Source organism: Antedon mediterranea, chromosome 11 (assembly GCF_964355755.1).
Source record: "Antedon mediterranea chromosome 11, ecAntMedi1.1, whole genome shotgun sequence".
Lineage (NCBI taxonomy): Eukaryota > Metazoa > Echinodermata > Crinoidea > Comatulida > Antedonidae > Antedon > Antedon mediterranea.
Genome location: NC_092680.1, coordinates 7,515,537 through 7,538,515, shown reverse-complemented (window position 1 = coordinate 7,538,515; position 22,979 = coordinate 7,515,537). Strand labels below are relative to the sequence as shown.

At 34.0% G+C, this 22,979-nt stretch overlaps 2 protein-coding genes across 2 annotated transcripts; one reads left to right on the top strand and one right to left on the bottom strand.

The window, feature by feature from the left end:
- Positions 1 to 339: 339 nt before the first annotated feature.
- On the top strand, positions 340 to 16,021 carry LOC140062631 (IQ domain-containing protein H-like). Its single transcript, XM_072108930.1, has 22 exons — positions 340 to 513; positions 839 to 970; positions 2,775 to 2,872; positions 3,323 to 3,385; positions 4,053 to 4,134; positions 4,714 to 4,833; positions 5,265 to 5,345; positions 5,454 to 5,631; positions 6,168 to 6,388; positions 6,547 to 6,755; positions 7,103 to 7,439; positions 7,819 to 7,969; positions 9,349 to 9,524; positions 9,684 to 9,825; positions 11,369 to 11,499; positions 11,933 to 12,121; positions 12,499 to 12,619; positions 13,043 to 13,317; positions 13,468 to 13,656; positions 14,119 to 14,244; positions 14,908 to 15,078; positions 15,550 to 16,021. The coding sequence occupies exons 1-22, from the start codon at positions 460 to 462 to the stop codon at positions 15,646 to 15,648; spliced, it is 3,345 nt and encodes a 1,114-aa protein (XP_071965031.1). The 5' UTR covers positions 340 to 459; the 3' UTR covers positions 15,649 to 16,021.
- A 643-nt stretch (positions 16,022 to 16,664) lies between these two features.
- LOC140063138 (uncharacterized) lies at positions 16,665 to 22,977 on the bottom strand. Its single transcript, XM_072109584.1, has 3 exons — positions 22,727 to 22,977; positions 19,186 to 19,297; positions 16,665 to 18,845 (listed from the first exon to the last, which is right to left on the bottom strand). Exons 1-3 carry the CDS (start codon positions 22,751 to 22,753, stop codon positions 18,106 to 18,108), a joined length of 879 nt encoding a protein of 292 aa, XP_071965685.1. The 5' UTR covers positions 22,754 to 22,977; the 3' UTR covers positions 16,665 to 18,105.
- Positions 22,978 to 22,979: the final 2 nt, after the last annotated feature.

Genomic DNA, 22,979 nt, shown 5'->3' with positions numbered 1-22,979 from the left:
GTTGCTACAAATCGTAAATTTAAAATGCCCAATATTGCACAATTGAGTTAGGGCCTGTTAGTAGTTTACATGTTTGATGGTCGTGTTTTTTTTAAGCTAAACAAACAATAATGCAAAGCTAAGATTAAAGCCCACATAAAAAAGTGTAATAACAAACAATAAACAAAACGTTATTTCACAGTCTACCTTCGGCTGTTATATCAGAATCAGTCGCATTTTTCTCTCCTGTGGGCGCAGATCGTTATGTGTCAAACTTGTATATATGGCTAGCTCTGTAGTACCACCAGCGCCATCTATATCTGGTTGCCCACAGAAACCCGATGCACACCACCACCGCTGCCAAGTCAATTCGCCCCACTGGTGTGACGTGTGTCGTGCGGTCGATGATGATGAGGAGGAGAGCCTAGCTAGTGTTGCCGCCACCTACACGATCAGTTGATTTTTTAAAAAACATGTAAAATGATGATGGACAGTAATGGAAGACCAGAAGAGGTGGGAGAAATACTAGTAAAGGTAAGTACACAGCACGAAGGCAGTTAAAAAGAAGAGCAGGCAGCTATAGCCTATATAGCCTTACTTACCCCTAGCCTACTACTAGCTAGGCCCTAGCCTCTATCTATAATAAGTACAGTTCAGTAGGCCTAGCCTAGGCCTATTGTAGTACGTGTAGCAGCGGATCAGCCAGGTCTGAGGCTGTGTGTGACGTGCGAGCCTAAGCATAGCCGGATCATAGCCTACCAGTAGTTGACGTGAATGATGAGGCTACCTACCTCTATTTTAACAAGCCCTCCCTGCATTGTAATGTAATGTATAATTTTATATATAATTTTTTTTATAGGTGCAAGAAGATTTAAAACAACTGAAGGATCATCTCCTGCAAGCAAATACGAGAGAGGGTTCAAACAACAAAGAGGTTGTTGATATCAGAGCACTTGAGAATGCTATTGCAAAAACAGAGTTTGGAATTAAGGCAAGCAATATTAGGCCAAAAAAAAAAAATAGTTTGTTTGCTGTCATCCGCCGCCCCTAATTTCGCCAAAAATTTGGGGCGGAAATAAGAAAAAGTTTTTTTTTTACGTTGAGGGCGCTTTAAAAAAACGAGTTTTTTTAATGATTTTTTTTGGCCGAAAAGGTGTAAAAATCGAGTGTGCGAGGATGAAGTGACAATAAAAATAATAACGTAGCGTATACAGTACTTCGGTGTATAATCGCACTTTTGACACGCAAATTTAACCTCTAAATTAAGGGTGCGTCTTATACACCGAACATAAATGCCTCAACACAGATATCGCCACCTCGTTGGCTAGGCCTGGGCTTTTTAAGGTAAGGCCTAGATAGGCCTATTAGTATTACTAAAGTCTAAAGAGTAGGCCTAGCCTAGCTACAGTGTACTAGCGTAACAGCAACCTGCTAGTTTTCAAGGCATTTTAGCGTGATTTTGTACTAAATATGATGAAAAAATTTGTTCATTATGGAGCTGTTTTAGGCGCTCCGATAAAATTTCATTTAAAAACGACGTTTACGATTGGAATAGTATTATAGTTATACGCACGACCGTCGTACCCCCAGCGCGAGCGAGCCCTTCTTGGCAACCACATTGTGTACACAGTATTCGACTAGTATATTCTCCAGTTGATTATAGCATAGACCTAGCGTACACACTTCTAGGATACATAGATACTAATCGAATACGATTGTCCGTGAAAACGTGCGCCTCTCGATAAAAGGATCGAGCGAGGCTAGCCCACACACACGTGCGGTCACGCACTCGATGTTGCGGGTGCGAAACTCATTCATAACAAGTTAGAAAGAACTGACGGAATGGGGGACTTCTCTTCTTGTTGAGGCTGGGCGCGGCCGTCTTATACATCGACGATATACAAAATACCGATATTTTACTCTCAGTTAGGGGTCGGGTGCGTCTTATTATACACAGGTGCTACTTATACACCGAAATATACGGTACACTAACTTCTAAAAATTAAAATATTTAATTATATATTAGGCCTGCTAACAACGACCTACTGTGTAGTAGTAGGACTAGCCTAGGCTAGTTTAGACACGGGGCCTAACGCGCCCAAAACAGAATTAAAATGTGAAACAAATTATGAATAGATGTTTGAGCTCGTTGTTTTATTCAGTGTGTTTTGTTACTCTCAAATTCGCGAGCAAATAACAGAGAAATTAACATTAGAAAAAAAAAAAAAAAAAAAAAAAAAACTTTTTTCCACCCGCCCCCCCTACCAAAAAAAAAAAACTTGACAGCAAACAAACAATTTTTTTTTTTAGGCCTTATTGTAATTGTATGGTTTACATCCCTGACAACCATCCTATTTCTCTATTCCTACCAAATATTATAATTAACTTTGCCTCGCTCGCCTAGCCTACATTACATACAATTTATAGGCCTATGAGTGACGTCATTATATTAAAAAGTAAACTGGCCTTTTATAATTATAATATTATTTAGTAGGCTGAAGCTAGTGTTATTATTTATTAATTTATACATAGGCCTATTTACCAGTGTAGTTTTGCTTTTATTTCTATACCTACAATGTTATGGGAAATTTCTAGATCCAGGTCGTGGAAGCAAATCCTTAAATTAAGTAAAGGGGCAGTTTTTTGCCTTCCTTAGAAGGAAAGATAAGAGTAGGTCATAAAATAACAGGATACTATACAATACTTTTGTATAATTTAATGTGATTTTTATTGATTTTATGTCCACCCAGAAACTGAAAATTCATTCTAAAATTAAAATGTCTTAAAATTGGCAGGCTAGATCAGAGCAGATACTGAACGTGGTCAACAACAAGGTGACAACACTGCCTTCTGTCGATGCAAAGGGGAAAGTTAGCGAGATTGGTGGCAGCCAGTAAGTAGTTGCAAAATGATTGATGGCATTTTATTTTAAACACATCCAACAGCAAGAAGAACATCATGATACCTTTTAAAATGTTTTTAAACAATTTACAATAACAGCAAAGATAGCAATAAAGTTCAATATTCAATATAAAATTATTAAATATTTACAATTATAGTTATGTTGAAATTTCCAGCAAAACATTAAAATTGAAAGCAAAACCAAACAACCATATAAATTAGACATTTACCTGGTCCACCCAACTGGCTGTCATATCACATGTTACACACCCAAGTTACTATATTGACTTAAGCTCTGTCTACACTAGTTTGACAAAAAAAAGTGTGATGTGCCCAAATATGGTAGTGATATGCCCAAATTAGGTAGTGATATGACATCATTATGTCCATATCATCACATTTTTTTGTCACATAAAGCTTTAAAAACTTTGTTTTGTACTAGGGAAACATTATGGGATCTGACGTCTTTGGACTTACGAAAGCCAGCTCCTGGAGCATTGACAAGGTTTTAAACTGTTCCTTTGTAACTACTACTAGTAATACAGTACCACTTAATTATAAATAATTTTATTAATATATTTACATATATCATTTGTTTTTTAAAACACATAAATAACTGTATAAAAAACATCTATTAGAAAATTACATAATATGATAAAGTAATTAGTAAACCCATTCTTATGCATTTGATTTCAGAAAATAATTCGTAAACCCATTCTTTTATAAATCAAAAATAAAAATTAAATTGTTTGCTTAGTTTAAATGTAGTATTTTATTGGAAAATTTCTATGAAATTATAATTTTGAGCTGATTTACATTTATTAATGAATTTTATATTTAAATGGGGTTTTTTCTTTTATAAGCATCTGCTTCAAGAATTTTCCCCTTTTCTTTGTTTAAATCAATTTTGTAATTATAAATGTTAATTTTGTCGTTTATTTATCTACTTTATTTACAAAGAAAATAAAAGAAGTTGTCATTGTCATTGTCAAGAAATTAGTAAAGCATAATTTTCTTATAGCCATATTTAAGGAGAGTGAAGGGACCCTCCTAGTATAGCTTCGTTTTGAGTTGCAAAGTGACCAATGTACCAAGTACCACATATAATTAACAATGTATTGGTGGATACTGTCTTAATGTTTTACTTTGATTAACTATGGTTTTGGTATTAGTTTCAGACATGCTGTACCCCGATACACAGCCATAGAGCCAGCAGGTGCAGGTGGGCCATATGGACCATCACCAGGTCAACAGGTGATGTATCACTTTTCCTCAAATATCTTTTGTTTTTCACTCTATGAACACATCTTAAGCTCTGTCTACACTATCAAACTCAAAAAAAAATATGTGTCATAATCACTACCATATTTGGGTATATCACTACCATATTTGGGAACATCACTAGTTTGATAATATAGACAGAGCTTAAGATTACCATGGAATTTCGAGATTCTGTGTTTTCTGTACTAATATCCAAAAAACCAACAATAATGTTTTCATTTCTCCCAAACAAAAAAAAAACATTGTAATGATCAAGATAAAACATATTTTTTCTTGCTCAAGCCATCCTTACCAATTTTGTTTATACTAAAGAATTTTGACACCAACAAATTATCATGCCACTTTTAAGGAAGAATAGGACAAAAGAAGGATACATTTTGTTTAATAGTTTGAATTGGAATTTTGTTTAATGCTTTTGTCTTTACTCGGCCTCGTGTCTTGTTTTTCATATATATATATATATTTCTATGTTTTTTTTTTTGTAATTATTATTTTATGTTTATTGCCGAAATGAATAAAATAAAAAATAACCTCATATCATATAATTTTTAGGCTAAATTTACTTACAACATAAAGGCATTGACCGATCCCACAAGTACACAAAACAGAAAGATGGTGGATGAAAACTATGGCATTTCTCTTCCTCTTATTGTTGATAGGCGTCAGACAAAGGTATGTGTTTCAATATGTTTTGCCGAACTTCTTAGATATTGAACCCTGACCTAGTGCGGTGGTTCAACTGCGACCCAGTGCCATGGTTGTAACTCACAACTCTTTCAACTCCACTCCCTAAGCCGTCAAATGAGAGTTTAAAGAACCTAGTACATCTTTCGAGACGTGTAGGGGGTTACCCCGGTGTATTAGTACAGTACATCACAGCCACTGATCATAACTGGGCCCTCTGGGAGACCAGTCTTTGACTGAAGAGGTTACCCAGTATAAATATATATTTCAATCAATCAATTTCAATCAATAAGCATCCTGTAATTGGTGAGTCACTCGCTGTTGATTCGGTAAAGTATAGAAAGTATAAATTGCAACTGTTACTCTCTAGAAATAGTTTTTCATTTTGTTTCAACTGTTTTTGCTTTCTTTCAACAAAGCTTCCACTACAGAAACCAGTTATGGGATCAAATATTGAACACCTTGCAGTTCTTCCAAAAGCTAACCGTGTCGACCCGCAGGTAATGATGCATTTGCATATTGTATAAATCTTCTAAATCGATTAGCTAACCTTTCTAAATTGATAGCTAAAGCTTTGACTGATAATTCATATTATTATTCTGTTTCAGTTGATACCACCACCGATTTCTGAAAGGGATGCAAGGAAAGGAATTTTAAGCCTCATTGAAAGAGGACTGATTCCACCCGCAGCAGATTTGACTCTTGATCCGAATCCTGTTCGACACAAAGTGGTAACATTGTACAATCCAGAAGAAAAGAAAGAACATAGGAATTTAAAAAGCGGAGGTACGTCTCTTGTGGCCAAATAATTCAATATTAAAGTTCAATTATTATATTTTCTTCTCTTAAACCATGAAATGTATTCGTACAGAAATTACCAATAAAAATAATTTTGGTAAATGTCCATTTTATAATTCATAGACTACAACAGTAGAACTAGTCTCTTTTTGGACATCTTTATTCAGAGGACAACCCTACTATTAAGGGAACACTTTCTCATGAAAAGAACAAGGCGTAGCATTAGGACTAATAAAGGGATACCACCCCTATTAAGAGGAATCTTTGTTGGGTCCCGAAGGTGTCCTCTCAACTGAGGATCTGCAGCAGTTTTAAAGCTTAGTAACTTTGAATGCCCCAGTTGAATCATTATGTAAAATATGTAGATGTTAAAATAACGAAACAAAATCCTCTTAATGTGTTAATGAGTATGTTTATTGAAATTCTAGATGACAACCATTTTCAAGTGATAAATAACTTAGAAAGAGCCAATTTAATTTATTACCGGTTTTTCAAATTCACACTTTGACTAATTCTCTGTGTAGATGGCAACCATGTTTTAGCATCTGTCAAGCTTGATCTTCATACACCTATGAAGCCTTCACCACCCCCAGAATCTCCAATGGCAATGCACTCACAGCTAAGCCAGTCTAGGCCAGAATCTGAAGGCCGTGATAGTCTATGGGTCCATTCAACACCCATATCGAGGGCAATATCTGCCAAATCTGCACGTTCACTTGTACCCATGAAAATTAAAGAACCATTTGTAAGTGTTATGTTTCCTTATTTACAATTAAAATATAAGAAGATAAATTGTGGGCTCAAAAGATAATGAAAGTGGTATGTTAAGAAATAAATCCTGTAGTGAAACCAGATCTACCCTTTAATCATTCTTCCAAAGTTAAACTTTATATCCTTTTTTAGCCACCACCGACCACTCCTGCCAGTGAGTTCAAGCACCTGCATCATAGATTTGCTATTCAGCATGGCAGAGCATGTGAGAATTCTAAAGATTATGCAGCCTTTAAGCAACACTACTGCCTATCATGGGGTAACATCAGTAGCACATTGAAACTACTTGAAAAACTGATGATGGAATATGCAGTACCATTAGCCTTTGTGAATGGTGATAGGTATAAATATTACAGTTACATTTGTATATTAATAATGTTTAAAATGATTTAATCTACTACAGTTAGGATACTAACAAGTCAAGTGGTGCTGCAAACTATAGTTATAATACTGGCTTCGGTTTAAGACTCTCCTTTACCATGGTTCTAGTCATAGAACAAGTCTTTTTGGATAACAACATAGAAACAAAGATCCAGAGGCCTGCTGTTTCTATCAGGTTCACCTGCACCCAATCCTAGTATAGCTTCATTTGAGCTGCAATAGGATTGTCACACTAAGAACCAAGAACTATGAAGAATATGATTAAATAAATAATAATTTCTTTAACAACTAATTTCTTTACTTACAGACTTGCAGACCTTGCACTTGAATATGAATTAGAAAAAGATCCATCAATTCCAGAATTACTATCAGTCATCATCAACAAAGATGACGTCGAGGCACTTATCAGACGACCTGGACGCCGTTACCTTGGCCCGAGAGGGACTCATGTAGCCGCATCAAAGATTCAATCGACATGGCGTCGGTATAAAGACAGACAAGCATACTTGGAGTATCGTCGAAAGAAGTGGGCTGCAGGCGTGATTGCGATCTCATGGATTATGAATGTGAAGATGGCAAAGATACGTAAGAATCTTAAGTTAACAAGAAAACAAGAACTTGTGAATTTCAAAGTGAAATCTGAGGTAAAAACAATTAAGCAGTAAACTTTGAATTCAAGCCTTATGATGCTGTGATCTTCCTGCTCCAGTAAGCAGTTTGCATCTCGATCTCATTTTGATATACAAAATAAATAACATGTTGCAACTTAGAAATCAGAGGTATGACCACCAGTTTAGTGACCTAGTTCAGTTTAGTTCATGGGTGTTTGATTCCCATTCAGGAATTACTTCACTATACAATTTACAGCAGAGTAGGACAAAATCTAAGAAAAATTAATTTACCACATAATACCTCACTTAGATACCTGTATAAACTCCTGTATTCTTTTTAAAGTGAATAACTTATATGGTAATTTCAAGTGTATTATTGAGTAAAGTTTTTAAACATTTCTGTATTATATAGAAATTACAAAAGACATGGAGCAGATTGAAACAGTTGCGGCGAACTATCATTCACATTCCATCTCTGGGTTATTCTCAGAAGATCCGTCAAGGCATCAACGATTTTAATATACGTCAGAATCTGCAAATGGCAAGACTCTGTGATTTGAAAGGTATTGTAAAGCTCTCTATAAAGTATGATGTGCCCAAATATGGTAGTGATATGCTTAAATATGGTAGTGATATGACATCATCAAGTCCATATATGGACACAGATGATTTTGTATGATGTGGCAATAATGTAGTAGAACTCCCATTCATTCAGGAAACATCTGTTTAGGAGATATTTTTCTAACCCCTGTTCAATGGACACCCCAATTAAAGACACTTTCCCTACGTTTTTTAGATCTAATTTAAGATCACAAACTATATTTAATGTAAAAATAATACTATATGGTCCTATTGCGATAACTTTTTTCGTTTTTAAATGGTTGAAAATGTGAAAAATAAGTTGATTCTAATAATTATAGCGGCACGCTATAAATCCCAAAATGCTTTGCGCGCGGATTGATATTTTTGTTTTTCTTCTGTAATTCACCCACTTTTTAAATGATCGTGAGGCCAAAACAAATGGAAGACTCCTAACTTTTCAGCGAAAATACCGGGTTTTCCCCAATTTGTATCAATGGAGTCTGGCAAAAATAGAAAAACAATTAATGCAGCAATTATACAACGTCAGGCTAGGTATACAGTATAGCTAGCGTACGATGTTCGTACGTTACCGATGCTTACCAGCTAGGCTACAAAACTAAGCCTAGCTAGGCTAGGCCTGAAGACCGTTCACGAGAGGTCATTCGGCGCGAGCTACTTAGGTAGTGCATTGTTTCTCCCTTTTTATCATAATTTACTATAAAACGTACATTTAAGACAAGGAATGACATGGTTTAATGTTTTTAAAGTAATATATATCTATTATTTTTTACAAAACGTCACAAATTGTAATGAAGGTGTCTTTAAGGGTCCTGAAGTTTTCCCCTTAATACAGGCAATCTGGTAAATGTAAATGGGGTGGACGACAACATACCACAACCTAAGGGTTATGTAGTATTGTGATGTGTTCAGTCATGCATGTAGTTATAGTTATTATAGAGTATCACGGTGCTGACGTCACGACAGTGGGTGGCGCTGCGTGGTTGCTAGCGCAACCAAAAATGCGTTCAACCTGCCTGAGTGACTCCAAGGTCACCAATGGTTTGGAATAGGCTTATTGAAGTAGTCATTTTAAAACTTAATAAATAAAAAAACAAACTAAAATTTCAAAAGATCACTAAATATTTGTTTTTAATAACCTATTTATTCTTCAACTACAGTTTTAATCTAAAAAAAATCAAGCTAAGATACATAATTTGATAGAAATACAGATCTTTACAGTTTATCAACATAGTAGCGTTGAACAAATTTTTTGGTTTGCTAGCAACCATGCACCGCTCTCTATCGTTGTGACTTCACACCGTGATACTCTATATGAATAATATTTTGTTTGTTCTGTCAGATGACAATGTTGATGTTATCTACGTATCTCCTGTCACCATTAATGATGAGATTCTCCAATACTATAATAAATTATTGGGCTTGAAAAATGCAGTAGATTCTGGCAATGTTGAAAACCAGAAAGATGTGTCTTCCAGGTTTAAGATAATCATTCCTGAAGCTATAAATAGCTTTCCAGTAAGTGCTATCTTTGTTTTGTACGGCCATTTTTCACTTTTTATCCCTATTTATTAACAAGGGGAAATATATGTTTTAACACTACAGTCAACCCCTATCAAGGGACTACCCATATGTTGGGACATGTCATGTGTTATTTATATTGATATTTCTTTGTAGAGCCATAGTATGTGCCTAGCTTCCTACTTGAAGTACAGTCCAAGAGCATTAAAGAGAATTGAAAACCTCATAGCTGGAACTGAGGCCTACATTGTTCCTGGAGCTATGCACAAGGATGACCTCACTATCTCGGAAATTCTAGGTCTGGGTTGGCATTTATCAATATTTGCTTATATTTTTGCTTAAGCTGAAATATTTAAGAAGTGCTTAAGCAAATAACTTAATCTTATTTATCAAACCGTCTTAGCAATGTCTTAGCAGAAAAATTGTCTTAGGTAAATTTTACTTTGCACATGCGCAAAATTAAACTCTAGAGGGCAGCAAATTATGTCTTAAGACGAAAAATTCTTGCTTACGCATGCGTATTAGCTTTTTTCTCTTAGCGATGGCGGCGCTATAACATTTTATCTCCGTATTTTCACTCCCAACAAGAGAGGGCGCATTCTGGCTACTATTGTTTTTATTACTTGAAATAGAGAAAGAGCACAACAGTCGGAAATACATACAAAATCATTCGCTCTAAACTTAAATCAAATCAACATTTATTTATTTTTATCAATGACAGCGACCCTTGGCAAGCGATACAGTTTTCTAAAAGCTAGTCAATTGGGTCGTACCTATCCCGAAAATATTTGTTTTGCTCGTCCAATTTCTAGGCCATCTTTGTGAAGATCGATATCATTATTTTAGCGTCCGTAGTACAGCGTAAAACGCACTAGCGTAGCCTTTCCGAATGTTCAATGTTCCGGCCTAGCGCGCTCGCGTTGTCAAAAAAGAATGTTTCTGTTGCAGAAATGAGATAAGACGAAATTTTTCATCTTAAGGCAGGGTGTTGTTCGTCTTAGATTTAAGACAAAATTAAGCAATTTTTTTTGCTTAGATATATTGATAAATCTGACTTAGGCAAAATCAAGGATTTAAGGCAAAGTTAAGACGATTTTTTTGCTAAGCAAGTTTGATAAATCCGGCCCCTGTAATCAAAATGGTGTTTTTTTTATGATCATTATTATTACAGCGCTTATTCTTGTTGTTATAGAATTACTCTTCATGTGAAAGCTTATGTTTATGTGTTGTTACTGGTTGGTAAAGATTAACTTTTGCATTTTTTTAATCACACTCTTCTCTATTATAACATAAGTTTATTTTGTTTATTTAAAAGTCGGAGAGAAACTTTGTAACTTTTTAAATCATTTTTTTTATCTTGTGAAATGTCTATGTTATTATAGTATATATTCTTTTTATTTGTAATTTTTGTGTTGGAGAGACACACCTTACCGGTGACAGCTTTTTGTTTAATGCTTTTGTCTCTCCTCGGCTTCGTGTCTTGTCTTCATATATATATATATATATATTTCTATATTAAAACAATGAAGTAACCAAGTTTTCTGCTGTTATTTAATTTATTTATGCTCTACCTTGGTATTGAGCACTCTATCCAAACGGTCTGAAAATTTCAACCTGAATATATATATTTCTATGTTTTGTAATTATTATTTCATGTCTATTGGCGAAATGAATAAAATAAAAAAAAGTGTATGGACAATCAATAAAAAGAAAAATTTTAAAAATAAGTATGTGTTTTAACAATATGGCACCCCTATTAAGGGAACACTTGTTCACACCTGAAGGTGTCCCCTTAATTGTGGTTCTACTGTTCTTAACAAGTGCATATCTTTCATTCATAGGTGTTCCTATTTTGGGAACAGAACCCGAGGTAGCACACCTGTATTCCACAAAGTCTGGTTCAAAGAGAGTGTTTGCTAGTGCGGAAGTAGACACACCTCCTTCAGACTATGATGTGTATCATCTTCAACAGGTCAGTATATTTAAAATAACTTACCATGCCTTCTATTATACCCCTCTCACGTTTGTATGGAGTACCCCGGTGTTTGTAAACTCCAAAGTTTTGTTAAACAACATGAAATGAGTATAATTTGAAATTATGTAATTCCTTCCTAATCATAAAGCTCTGTCTACACGATCAAACTAGTTTGACAAAAATGTGTGATGTAACTAAATATGGTAGTGATATGCCAAAATTTGGTAGTTATATGACATCATTGTATCCATATATGGGCACATCACATTTTTGTTTGATAGAAGGAGCTTAAGAGTATGTACTGTAGTTCTTTGGCATGACTTAATTTTTACCTGATTTCCATACTTACTAATACTGTGTGATTATCTGTTCTTTGCCATTATATTGTCCATCCTTATCATACTGTAATTCCTTTGTTAAATTCCTTCAGATACATGAGAGTTTAGCTCAGTTGGTAACAGAGAATCTAGATGTAAAGCGGTACCTCTTCAAACTAGATGATGAGGTAGATGGGAGGGGGATTGCATATTGTGATGTTATACCTCACCTCAAGTGTCACACATGGGCTAAGAAAGAGGCAGAAAGATATGGGGAGAAGTGGAAGAAACGATGGGCTCAGGTTTGTTGCATAATATTGGTATGAAATAAAAGTTGTCAGTGGTACACTGTTTCCAAAGGTTCGGCTTTCAGTACAAATAAATCAAATATCAATGGAGAACGTTAATAATTGTGCTGTTTTATTTCCAGAAAACACAGTTCAATATTTAAATGATGTCAATTTTACTGCTTACAAAATCTGAATTTGGTAGTGAGGTATTATTCATGCTTGCATAGGTTGTTCTTTCATACTAATTTTGTATGTAGTTCCATGTTCTGGCTGTGGTTTATGACTACAAAGTCTCCATGCACTACAGTCAGCAGTCAACCCATCTGATTATGGACTTGTTAATCACTGGCAACCCCTATTGTATTGATTGTATTTTCCTTATTGTATAGGAAGCAGCGTACATTAAAATTCACGCTGAGATACCTGGTATTCTAACAAAGCACTGCCGTCCAGTCAACACTAGTGTCTTTCCAACATGGTCAAAGTTTCTAGATGCATTTCTCAGTCAAGGTATTCATGTTAATACTATACTTTTTTACTTTTTGAAAGTGTTAAAAACACTACTAATACTGTACACACAAATGGTAAAAAAGTGGCACAATTGAATACTGTATTTGCGGTTAGTCTAATCCCATGCTTGAGTATAGTCCCAACCCCAATTTAAGCTAAATGTAGAGAACAGCTTTGGTCAATTTCATTCTTAATACAATCATTCCTAGTTTGATAGTATAGACAGAGCTTAAAACTAATTTTCATTAAATTTCTTACCTTGAACCCCTTGGACTATACTTTGTCATATATTTTATAGTATGCAATTCTTATTTTATTATTTATAAGGTGTTTTTTTTCTAAATAATGTAGATCCATGTATAAAAGTATTAATTCATCACAAAATTGCTAACAAATTATCATGTATGCTGTTATTATATACAGGAGGTGTTATAGAAGCCTGTCCCCCGTCAGACAGTGTCACTTCTCTGCGTGTCAACATGTTTATCGAGCCTACTGGTCAAATTCTACTGCTATCATCTGGTGACCAAATCCATGCTGAGACACCTTTCAATTGCTGGGGTGTTTCTGTACCGCAGTCATCAGTGGAACCAGAAGACCTTAATAACACTTGTTATAAGATTGGCCGCAGCTGCCAACAGCGAGGTGTCGTTGGCTACATGGCTATTGACTTTGTGACCTTCATTGACCCTAGTTCGGTGAGTTTCCATGATTGTTTAGTACAATAGTACAGTATCCTTTGGATACCCCTATTTAGGGGACATTCCTATTTCGGGAAAACTGTCCTAAGAATATATTTCCCTTAATGTAATACTTTATAATGTTTTTATTACAATCTTTCACCTCAGATGGAACAAAAACTATGGGCTGTAGATTTAAATCTTTGGTATGATGACAGCCTTGCCATGACAAATATGATGTTATACTTGACTGGGGGTACTATCGACTGCAAGAACTGGACTTTAGATGTTCCTCGGCAAAAAAAAGAAGTCAAGAAGAAAAGACGAATGAGACAAGATGAAGAACATGAAGATGAAGTGGGTGTGATTTATTAAAAATATATTATTATACAAAAGGTTTTAATTCTCTAGATTCCTATAATCTCTATTCATGATATTGTCATAGTAAGTCATTAGCATGACATATACTACTGTGGCTGGGTATAAGGCTGATCTGGCCTAAAAGACAACTCCATGTTTGGTCCTCTAATGTCTGTATACATTTCCATACAATTCAGGCCTTGTCTTTTAAGGCAAGCGAGTGCGATCACTCACCTAACACACTCCTAAACCGCACTTGAGGAGAGCGATTTGCAACAACCTTAAATTTGGTAAACTTCTACACACTAAAATACAAACAGCACACCTACAGCACCCCTGAATGTATTGAGGAGTGCAATTTGTAGCACACCTATAATTTTCAAAAGAAAAGGCCTGCAAGTTAAACAATTTATGAATAATAATGAAAAGCTGCTAAATCGTGTTATAATTTATTTGTAGAGTGAACCACTAACAAGTCGATACGCTGTAATGAGTACACGCTTAAGACACACCAACTTAGCCATGGTACACTATAGTGTTTTCTTCCAAATGTGCCGAGCTCATGGTATTGGCTTTGATATTAAGGTAAGAAACGATGCGATCTCTAAAGCTCTGTCTGCACTACCAAACTAGTTGACAAAAAAGTGTGACGTACCCAAATATGGTAGTGATATGACATCATCGTTTCCATATATGGGCACATCACATTTTTGATAGTGTAGACAGAGCTTTATAGGTTTATGTTAAAACTGTAGCTATTTATATGCAAAAATAGTTGAATATATATAAATGTTATATTTCGCTTCTTTATGGTATTTCAAGCTTGGACCAATCCTTAAAGATGTATTGTCCCCCTGAAAAATTAATTCTTAAAAATTTTTTTGTTAAGCATGCCATTTTAATGTCACCAAATAGTTATCCACTTTGACCAAAAATTGGATTGAAAAAAAAAGTATTTACCTAAAAAAATGTAATTTAAAGCAAACAAATTGGCTACCAGCCAATGGGTTTTTGATTGAATTTAACCATTTATTTTGTAATTTTATAAGTAAAAACATTAATTTTTTCAAATTTTTTTTCTACAGAAATGATTATCTTGATTAAAGCTACAAATTAATCTATTCAAAGTCTGATTTTATTAATCTTTATTTTTCATGTTTTTGGGCGACAATACATCTTTAACTAAAAGTATGTATTTGCTGTGTACAAAGTTAAATAAACAAAGAAAATTTGAATCCATTTTGACAGGTACGCCAAGGCAGTGTCTTTACCTTGATTGACAGTTTCAAGCGAGAAGTAATGGGAATGTTAACAGTTGGCGACCAACTTCAAAGCGCCCTCGCATCATTTGCTCGCAATTTATCTATAATTCATCAGGAAATCTCTGCTCCTAACATGCAAGGAGAAACCAATTTCAAGGTACATAAATACTCTCAGTTACGGACTAAAAATTGGAGTGCCCTTACATAAGCCAGTGCATCTGGCTTTGTTGCTGCTGTGTTTTGAACCAATTTAACCCCATTCGTTAATCGTCTGGCTAAAAACCCTGCCAGTTCAATAAATTAGCTCTATTACAAAAGAAGATTACAAATAATAAAAGTTCATTCTTATAGAGCGCATATGCTCTCATTGCGCGGTACATAAAATAAAATAGACGAGATGTGGTAATAAGAATTTAAATTACTGAAAAACTTGTTTGAAAGAGAACGACTTCAACTGGGTCTTGAAAGAGCTTAGAGTAGTACACTGTCTGATTGAAATTAATATATCCTTTTATTATGTGTGAAATTAACAAACATACATTCAATAATGAACAAGTATTAATATTACAGTATTTTAAGTTTATTGTTTTCATTCCAAGTTACAAGAAAATATCAATTTCTATTTCAGGACGTGATACAAGATATAGAAGGAATCTTAGGCACTACTGTTCAGAATGTGGATCGAGCTAATATAGAGTCGGAGAAATCATCTACGGATGTCGAGTAATATATACATTCATTTATGTTGAACTAAACAGAAAACAGCCACCAATATTTGTGCTTTCAATTTATTTTTGTTTTGCATAACATATTTGTAAATCAATTTTAAATACATTTTTGAAGTTTAATTTTAATAAAAACCAGATAGATTATTTTCCGAATGTATTTTGTATATTTCAGTATAAATTACGGATATTTTGATATCGGATAGTGTAACAGAAACTAGTAGAGTGCTTCCTAATAAATACAGTAGTTACAATTAAAAAGCAACTGTAATAGAAAATGTGTGTGTGTGTGTTAGATGTAAATGAGAACTTTTTCCATATATTTTTAATGATTTGTGTGTTTTGTAATAATTGAAAATAATATATTTGTATCTGTACAGTATTTAAAATTAATTTTTGAATTGAATTGATAAATTCGTTATTAGAATCTTTTGCATGTCACCATTTCCAAAAGTATGTGCTTATGAAAACATACACTTTGTACTAATACTACTTTGTACTAATACTACTTTGTACTAATACTACTTTGTACTAATACTACTTTGTACTAATACTACTTTGTACTAATACTACTTTGTACTAATACTACTTTGTACTAATACTACTTTGTACTAATACTACTTTGTACTAATACTACTTTGTACTAATACTACTTTGTACTAATACTACTTTGTACTAATACTACTTTGTACTAATACTACTTTGTACTAATACTACTTTGTACTAATACTACTTTGTACTAATACTACTTTGTACTAATACTACTTTGTACTAATACTACTTTGTACTAATACTACTTTGTACTAATACTACTTTGTACTAATACTACTTTGTACTAATACTACTTTGTACTAATACTACTTTGTACTAATACTACTTTGTACTAATACTACTTTGTACTAATACTACTTTGTACTAATACTACTTTGTACTAATACTACTTTGTACTAATACTACTTTGTACTAATACTACTTTGTACTAATACTACTTTGTACTAATACTACTTTGTACTAATACTACTTTGTACTAATACTACTTTGTACTAATACTACTTTGTACTAATACTACTTTGTACTAATACTACTTTGTACTAATAATACATACTGCAAGAACCCTTGCTTTGGGACACCCCTATGCAGAGGACAATTGGAACTATATATTTTAACACTACGCCTATTCAGGGGACACCTTTGTTAAAGAGACACTGTGTTGGGTCCAAAGGTGTCCCCTTAATAGGGGTTCTATTGTACGTGAAACTGACATGGGGTCAATACAGTATATGATTTACAGCCAATCCCTATTTAGGAAATACCCTTATTAAAGGGAAACTTCCAGTTCAGGTGTCCCCTTAGAGATAGTAGAAGTTCTACTCTATTTAGTTATGAAATGATTGAATAATATATAGACATAAGAACTTATATTATGCTGTGTTAAATTAAACTTTATTCAAGGACAATGTAAAGACATGGCTTTAAAAAAAACCACTACTTCCTGATCCGCAACCAGTGATTAAAATACTTGTCTTCCTATCCACTATGTTGTAACATTTAATTTCATTTGTAAGTTTAGGTATCCAATTCAACCAGGCTTGTAGAATATCCTTTAGTGGTGTGGGACCTAAGCATTGGTCTTCCTATGTATATCCATACATTTACTTCCACAACAATTACATTTTTAAATTCCTGTAATATAACCTTTGTCTTTAAATAATATTTGTTGTTTCCAAAAGTGTTTTTTGATTTATGTTTTTGCTCTGATCTATTTTTATATTAGAAATTTCGCCATACTATAAATGATTATTTTTAAATAGTAGTGCTTTATTAACAAGTTGACCGTCTTTCTATTATCAACTTTTGGTATGGTATTATTATATTACAATGTAATGAAAGCGAGACTTGGTCATTAACATCGGAATGTAGAAAGTACCTTGAAAGTTGTGAAGTGTGGTTTTTAAGGAGAATGCTAAGGATTTCGTGGACTGATAAAGTAATCAATGTAGAGGTGTTTAGGAGAGCCAAAGTGAAAAGGAAAGGTGTAAAGGAAATGAGGATAAGGCAGCTAATTAATTTCTCGGTCATGTAATCAGAAAAGATGGCTTGGAGAACCTGTCAATAACCGGAAAGGTTGAAGGAAAGAGGAGCAAGGGTAGAAAACGTGTAATGTGAATGACAAGCCTAATCGAGTGGTTGCAAGCTAATGGAATATTGAATCAAGGAGTGGACCTTTTAAAGAAAGCAAGATGCAGAAAATTGTGGCAGACCATGATCGCCTACGTCCGTAGATATGGCACCTAGAGAGAGAGTAACCAAGAAGGAATAAGCTTGGACAAAACAATAATAGTATAACATACATATAAACATATAACATTAATATTTTCACTCTACCCTATTTGCCAATTAATCAGCAAGTGTAACAATTCAAACACAATTAGTTAATCAATCAATTTACAATAATGTTGTTATAATTTTGCCATAGTTGATGGAAGTTTTAAATTTGACAAGTACTGATCAAGCAGTAACTCATATTCATCTTTGTGTCCTTGATAATGTCTACAGTGGGGCGTGTCATCCCAGCACTTGTACTGTACCTTTATATTCCTTTTCTCCCAGTACTCTATGAGCTTAATCATAGATTCATAGTCACAAAGTGGGTCAACCTTTGAAAAGAACGTTAGGAATCCCATACATGACATAGGGTTGTTATAAAAAGCATCGATCATCTTATCAAATATGTCTTTGGTTTGCTTCTTTGTTAACTTAAAATACCCTAATAAAGAAAGAATGATAGTTTTTTGTGCTATTTTGTTTGACGTTGAGAATCTTGCTACTCCATCGACCATGTTTTTTACAGATCCAATGGTCAAACTGTCAAATATCTGACCCTTAACCCGTTGCCGAAAAGACAGCCATTTGGTTGTGTCATCCAGCAAGTGACGCAGCATGACTGCATAGAAGTATGCTCCAATGGAGAAACCATGAACTATCACTGGACATGAAGTCTTCTCATCCATAAAATCCAGTAGCTGAGATGAAGGTTTCATGGCACTGTTTGGCCATAAGAAGTATTTAGGATTGGTGTAATATGTTAGCGTGTCATACCCACGGCTATGGTATAAAGATCTAAATTTATCCTCAGCCTTCTTTGTAGATCCCATCCACGGTATAAACAAAACAACTGGTTTCAGTTTCAGTTCACTACCTGTAAAGTGAAGAACCATTTCATTTCATTTATTTATTTGACCAACAAAACATATATACAATGTACAAAGATGAAATTGGTCATGGACTGCTAAAGTAATATAAGTACTGTAATATAAAAGATGACAATAATTTTTGCTCAATACATGCATGGCCTGCCTTCCACTACCTAAATGTTGTAAGTTGCAATGCAAAAGTTATGAAATTAAGTTATTTTATCATTTCTGGGCTGCCTGTCTAAAATGTTCCTGTACTATAGTTCACAATTTGTAGGTCTTCACCCCTATTTCAAAATTCTGGATCTGATCCCTGACCCGCTTGGATCAGCTGCTACTACTTACCCTCTGACCCAATTGCATGAAGATTCAAGTTGTCAAAGACAGTTGAAACCCTTGGATTTGCGTTGGTGGCCATCTTGAAGTACTGGTGTAATGTTCGGTTGACAGTTCTTAACTAAAACAATGAATAATTTGGATTGTCAAAATAAGTCCAGGTAGCTTACTAGAATTCACTCAGCATTCGCGGAATACAATTTATATAGCGCTACCCACAAAATACTGTTTTTTTTTAAATTATACTTTTATTATTTTACCATATACCTCATCAAAGAAAGAGAAAGATTTTAATCATTTTTTTAAAGAATTCTATGGAAATACTTAATTGATAGATATGGAGTAATTATAATTAATTTATGAATGTGTATGGAGCTGGAAATCTGAGACTAGTAAATGCCACATCAACCAAGATTCCAACCTGAAACCCTGCTGCTTAATAATACTAATAGTAAAAATGTATAAATTAATAAGTTTTAAGTTCCTTTTCACTTAGGGCCTACAGTAGGCCTACATATGATTTAAAGTAAGATCATTAATTATTGTTTGTACCTTTTGAGAATTTTTTTTTTATAAAATTCCATCATCTAAAAAAATGTGCTGTGATAATATTAAAATATTTAATACTACAAAATATTCAAAATGCTCTGTTTCTATGTATGCTGATGACACTGCCATACTACACTTCCAATAATATTAATAACCTTACTGAAACAATAAATTCTGACTTATTGTGTCTTAAAAGATGGCTCATATGCAACAAACTTAGCCTAAATGTTAAAAAAACTGAATTTATGTTAATTGGAACGAGACAGAGGTTAAGTAAACTATCTGACTTACAAGTCAACATTAACATAGATGGAGAACCAATCTCTTGTGTAAATAAATGTAAACACCTTGGTGTGATATTAGATAATAATCTTTCTTGGTGCTCACAAATCGATAATGTAAAATCTAAGGCTTTGCAGAGCTTGTACTACTACTACTAAGAAATTCAATGCAAACTATACAAATCACTTATGGCTCCTCATCTTGAGTATTGCCATGTTGTTTGGGGACGTTCAAATATAACTCAAAGTAAAACACTACAAGTTCTTCAAAATCGCTCAGCAAAAGTTATTACAAACAAATCTCAAACCGACTCTAGTACTCAAGCTCTTCAAAGTCTAAATTGGATGAACTTAGATGAAAGATTATATATAAATGAAGCTATTGACATGTTTAAGATTATGAACAACCTTGCACCTCCATATTTATTAAGTTCAATATCAAAAACAATTACTATAACTAGATGGTACGCTCGCTTCGCTCGCGTACCATCTAGGTCGTGCCCACAGATGGTTCTCGAATACATAGTAATTTCAGCATTTAAAAAACTGGCGACTTCAAATGCACATGCAGGACAATAATACATGTTGTTTACAGGAACGAATAAATAGACACGGTGATTTATGTACTCAACTAAAATTAGCACCCCGGGAATTACTTCCGAAAAAGAAGTTTGTCACAGAACAAGAAACAAACTGAATTTGTGTTTTGTATGTAACATTTGGGTTGAGGGATGGGGAAGAGGTTGGATGCAAAGACGAACAATTTTTAAATATATTCTTTATCGATTTAGTAACGAAATATGAATTATTTTCATGTTTTACAAATAATATACCAGTAAACACAGTAAAACATTGCGATTTAATACTTTGTTGAAACTGTCACCGTCATAGTCGATTGAAATAGTAGGCCTACAGTACATGTAACGACACATCACTAATACGACGTTTATGTTTTTTTGAAGTTACATGATTACAAACGTTCAGAAGAAACTGTCAGTATTAAACACCTCTATTCGGGGCAAATCGTAAATTCGCTTTAATCGTCAATAAATAATTATCTAACTCAACTTAATTAATAGGCCTAATGGTCAATTGTTTCATAGAGCCAATTATGCTAACCACTACCCAACTTGTATTGAAAATTAAGTTGTTTCCTAACCACCAAAGTTGTTCTGCGTTTAGGGCATGTACTGATCATTCGTACTGTAGGCCTGTCTCTACTGGCTTTACAACGCTACTCATGCCAGTGAGGGGAGGGTGGTGGTGTTGGTGGTGGTTTAGCTGCAATAATAAAGTTGATTGTACATAATAGACGGCAACTGGAAAGGCTAGCTCGTTATGCGTTAAAAAAAAGGATTCCAGATTGGAAAAAAATGTATCGAATTTCTGTTATGACTGTACAGTACTTGTCTTTACGACGCCTGAGGGAATAGACACTTGTGGAACAGAGATTGGAATGTTCCATTTATCGCAGATCAAAACATTTGTATAAACGTATATTAAATCTATCAAAATAGTATTTTTTAAAGAAAATCGGCCTGTCTTCAACATTATGATGCTGTACTCGAGCTGTTCAACCGGTTTTCAGCTATTAAAAACAATTATCGTAGGAGGAGATAGGAAAATGCGAAGCATCCTCGCATTATTGTCTGCGGGTATTTTTCAAGTTGGACATCCATTAGACAGTGTATACCACGACCACGAAACACCCCTATTTGGGGCAAATCGTTGAACCTAAATTCGTTTTAATTGCCAATAACTAATTATCTAACTCAATTTAATTAGTAAACATGGTTACATCAGATGGTTAAAATCAGTACCGAAAGTACGAACCAACTTTATATACCATCGAGTAAAAATTCTAGAAATAAACTGCGATTTATCGAATTTTGCCCTTACGTAAATTTATATATAGATATTAGAACTAAGCCAAATTTAATAGTACCAAAACCAAAAACAAACTACAAAAAACGTAGCTTATCATATAGAGGTGCCAAGGTTTGGAATGAGCTACATGAAGATATCAAAAATGTGAACTCTGTCTCTCTTTTTTAGAAACTGTTAACTGCTAATTTCATGTAGCTTTTTTTAAATGTAGTGTATTATTTAATTTTATAGTTAGTAAGTGTATCCTTGTTTCATTTTATTTCATTGTAATTGTTTTATTATCTGCTTTTGTTTTTTTGCTTCTGTAATTGTTTTATTATTTGATTTGATATCTGCTTTTTACATTTAATTATTATTTTTGGTGTTTTCCTTTGAGCACGGTCTTACTGAAAAACAACTTTTAGTTGAGTTAAGTATCCGTGATTAAATAAAGCTTATTATTATTATTATTATTATTATTCACCATAAAACTTTTTACACGCACGGTTGACCATTGTCCAAGGCCAAATTATTATTGATTGTTACTATAACTTATCAGCGGCACTATAGTAGTAGACACTAACACAATAACAAACCATCCTGCCATTAACAGAAAAAAAATGGAAACAAATTGTGGAAAGCGTAATGTCGGAAGACGGAAAACGTTAACAACACTATAACTTAAGAGAGAGTGGATAGGCCCAGGAAAATTCCCAACCAAGTCACAAGCGGTACTACTGGTACTCCATGGCTAGATATTAATAATACTAGTAATTTACTATTTGTTGACTGTAAATCATATAGTGTAGTGAGAACTATGCCTTGCTAGGGCTAGAAGTAGTGACTTTACTTACCAAATTAGTTGCCCTAGGCCGAAGCATAGTATTTGGTATCTATCATCTGCAGTGCAAACAGAAGGAAACTCTTTTTTTACAAAAAATCAAAGAACTTATAACATGTTATAAGTTATAAGTTATAAGTTCTTTAAAAAAATGCAAAGTGTAAGCAAACCAGTCATAGCGGGCGCACTCTACAACACTCTTTTCTTCCCATCATGCATTTCGAATTAAAAGCCAAGCTGCGCTTCCGCTTTCTTTCTTTTTCTCT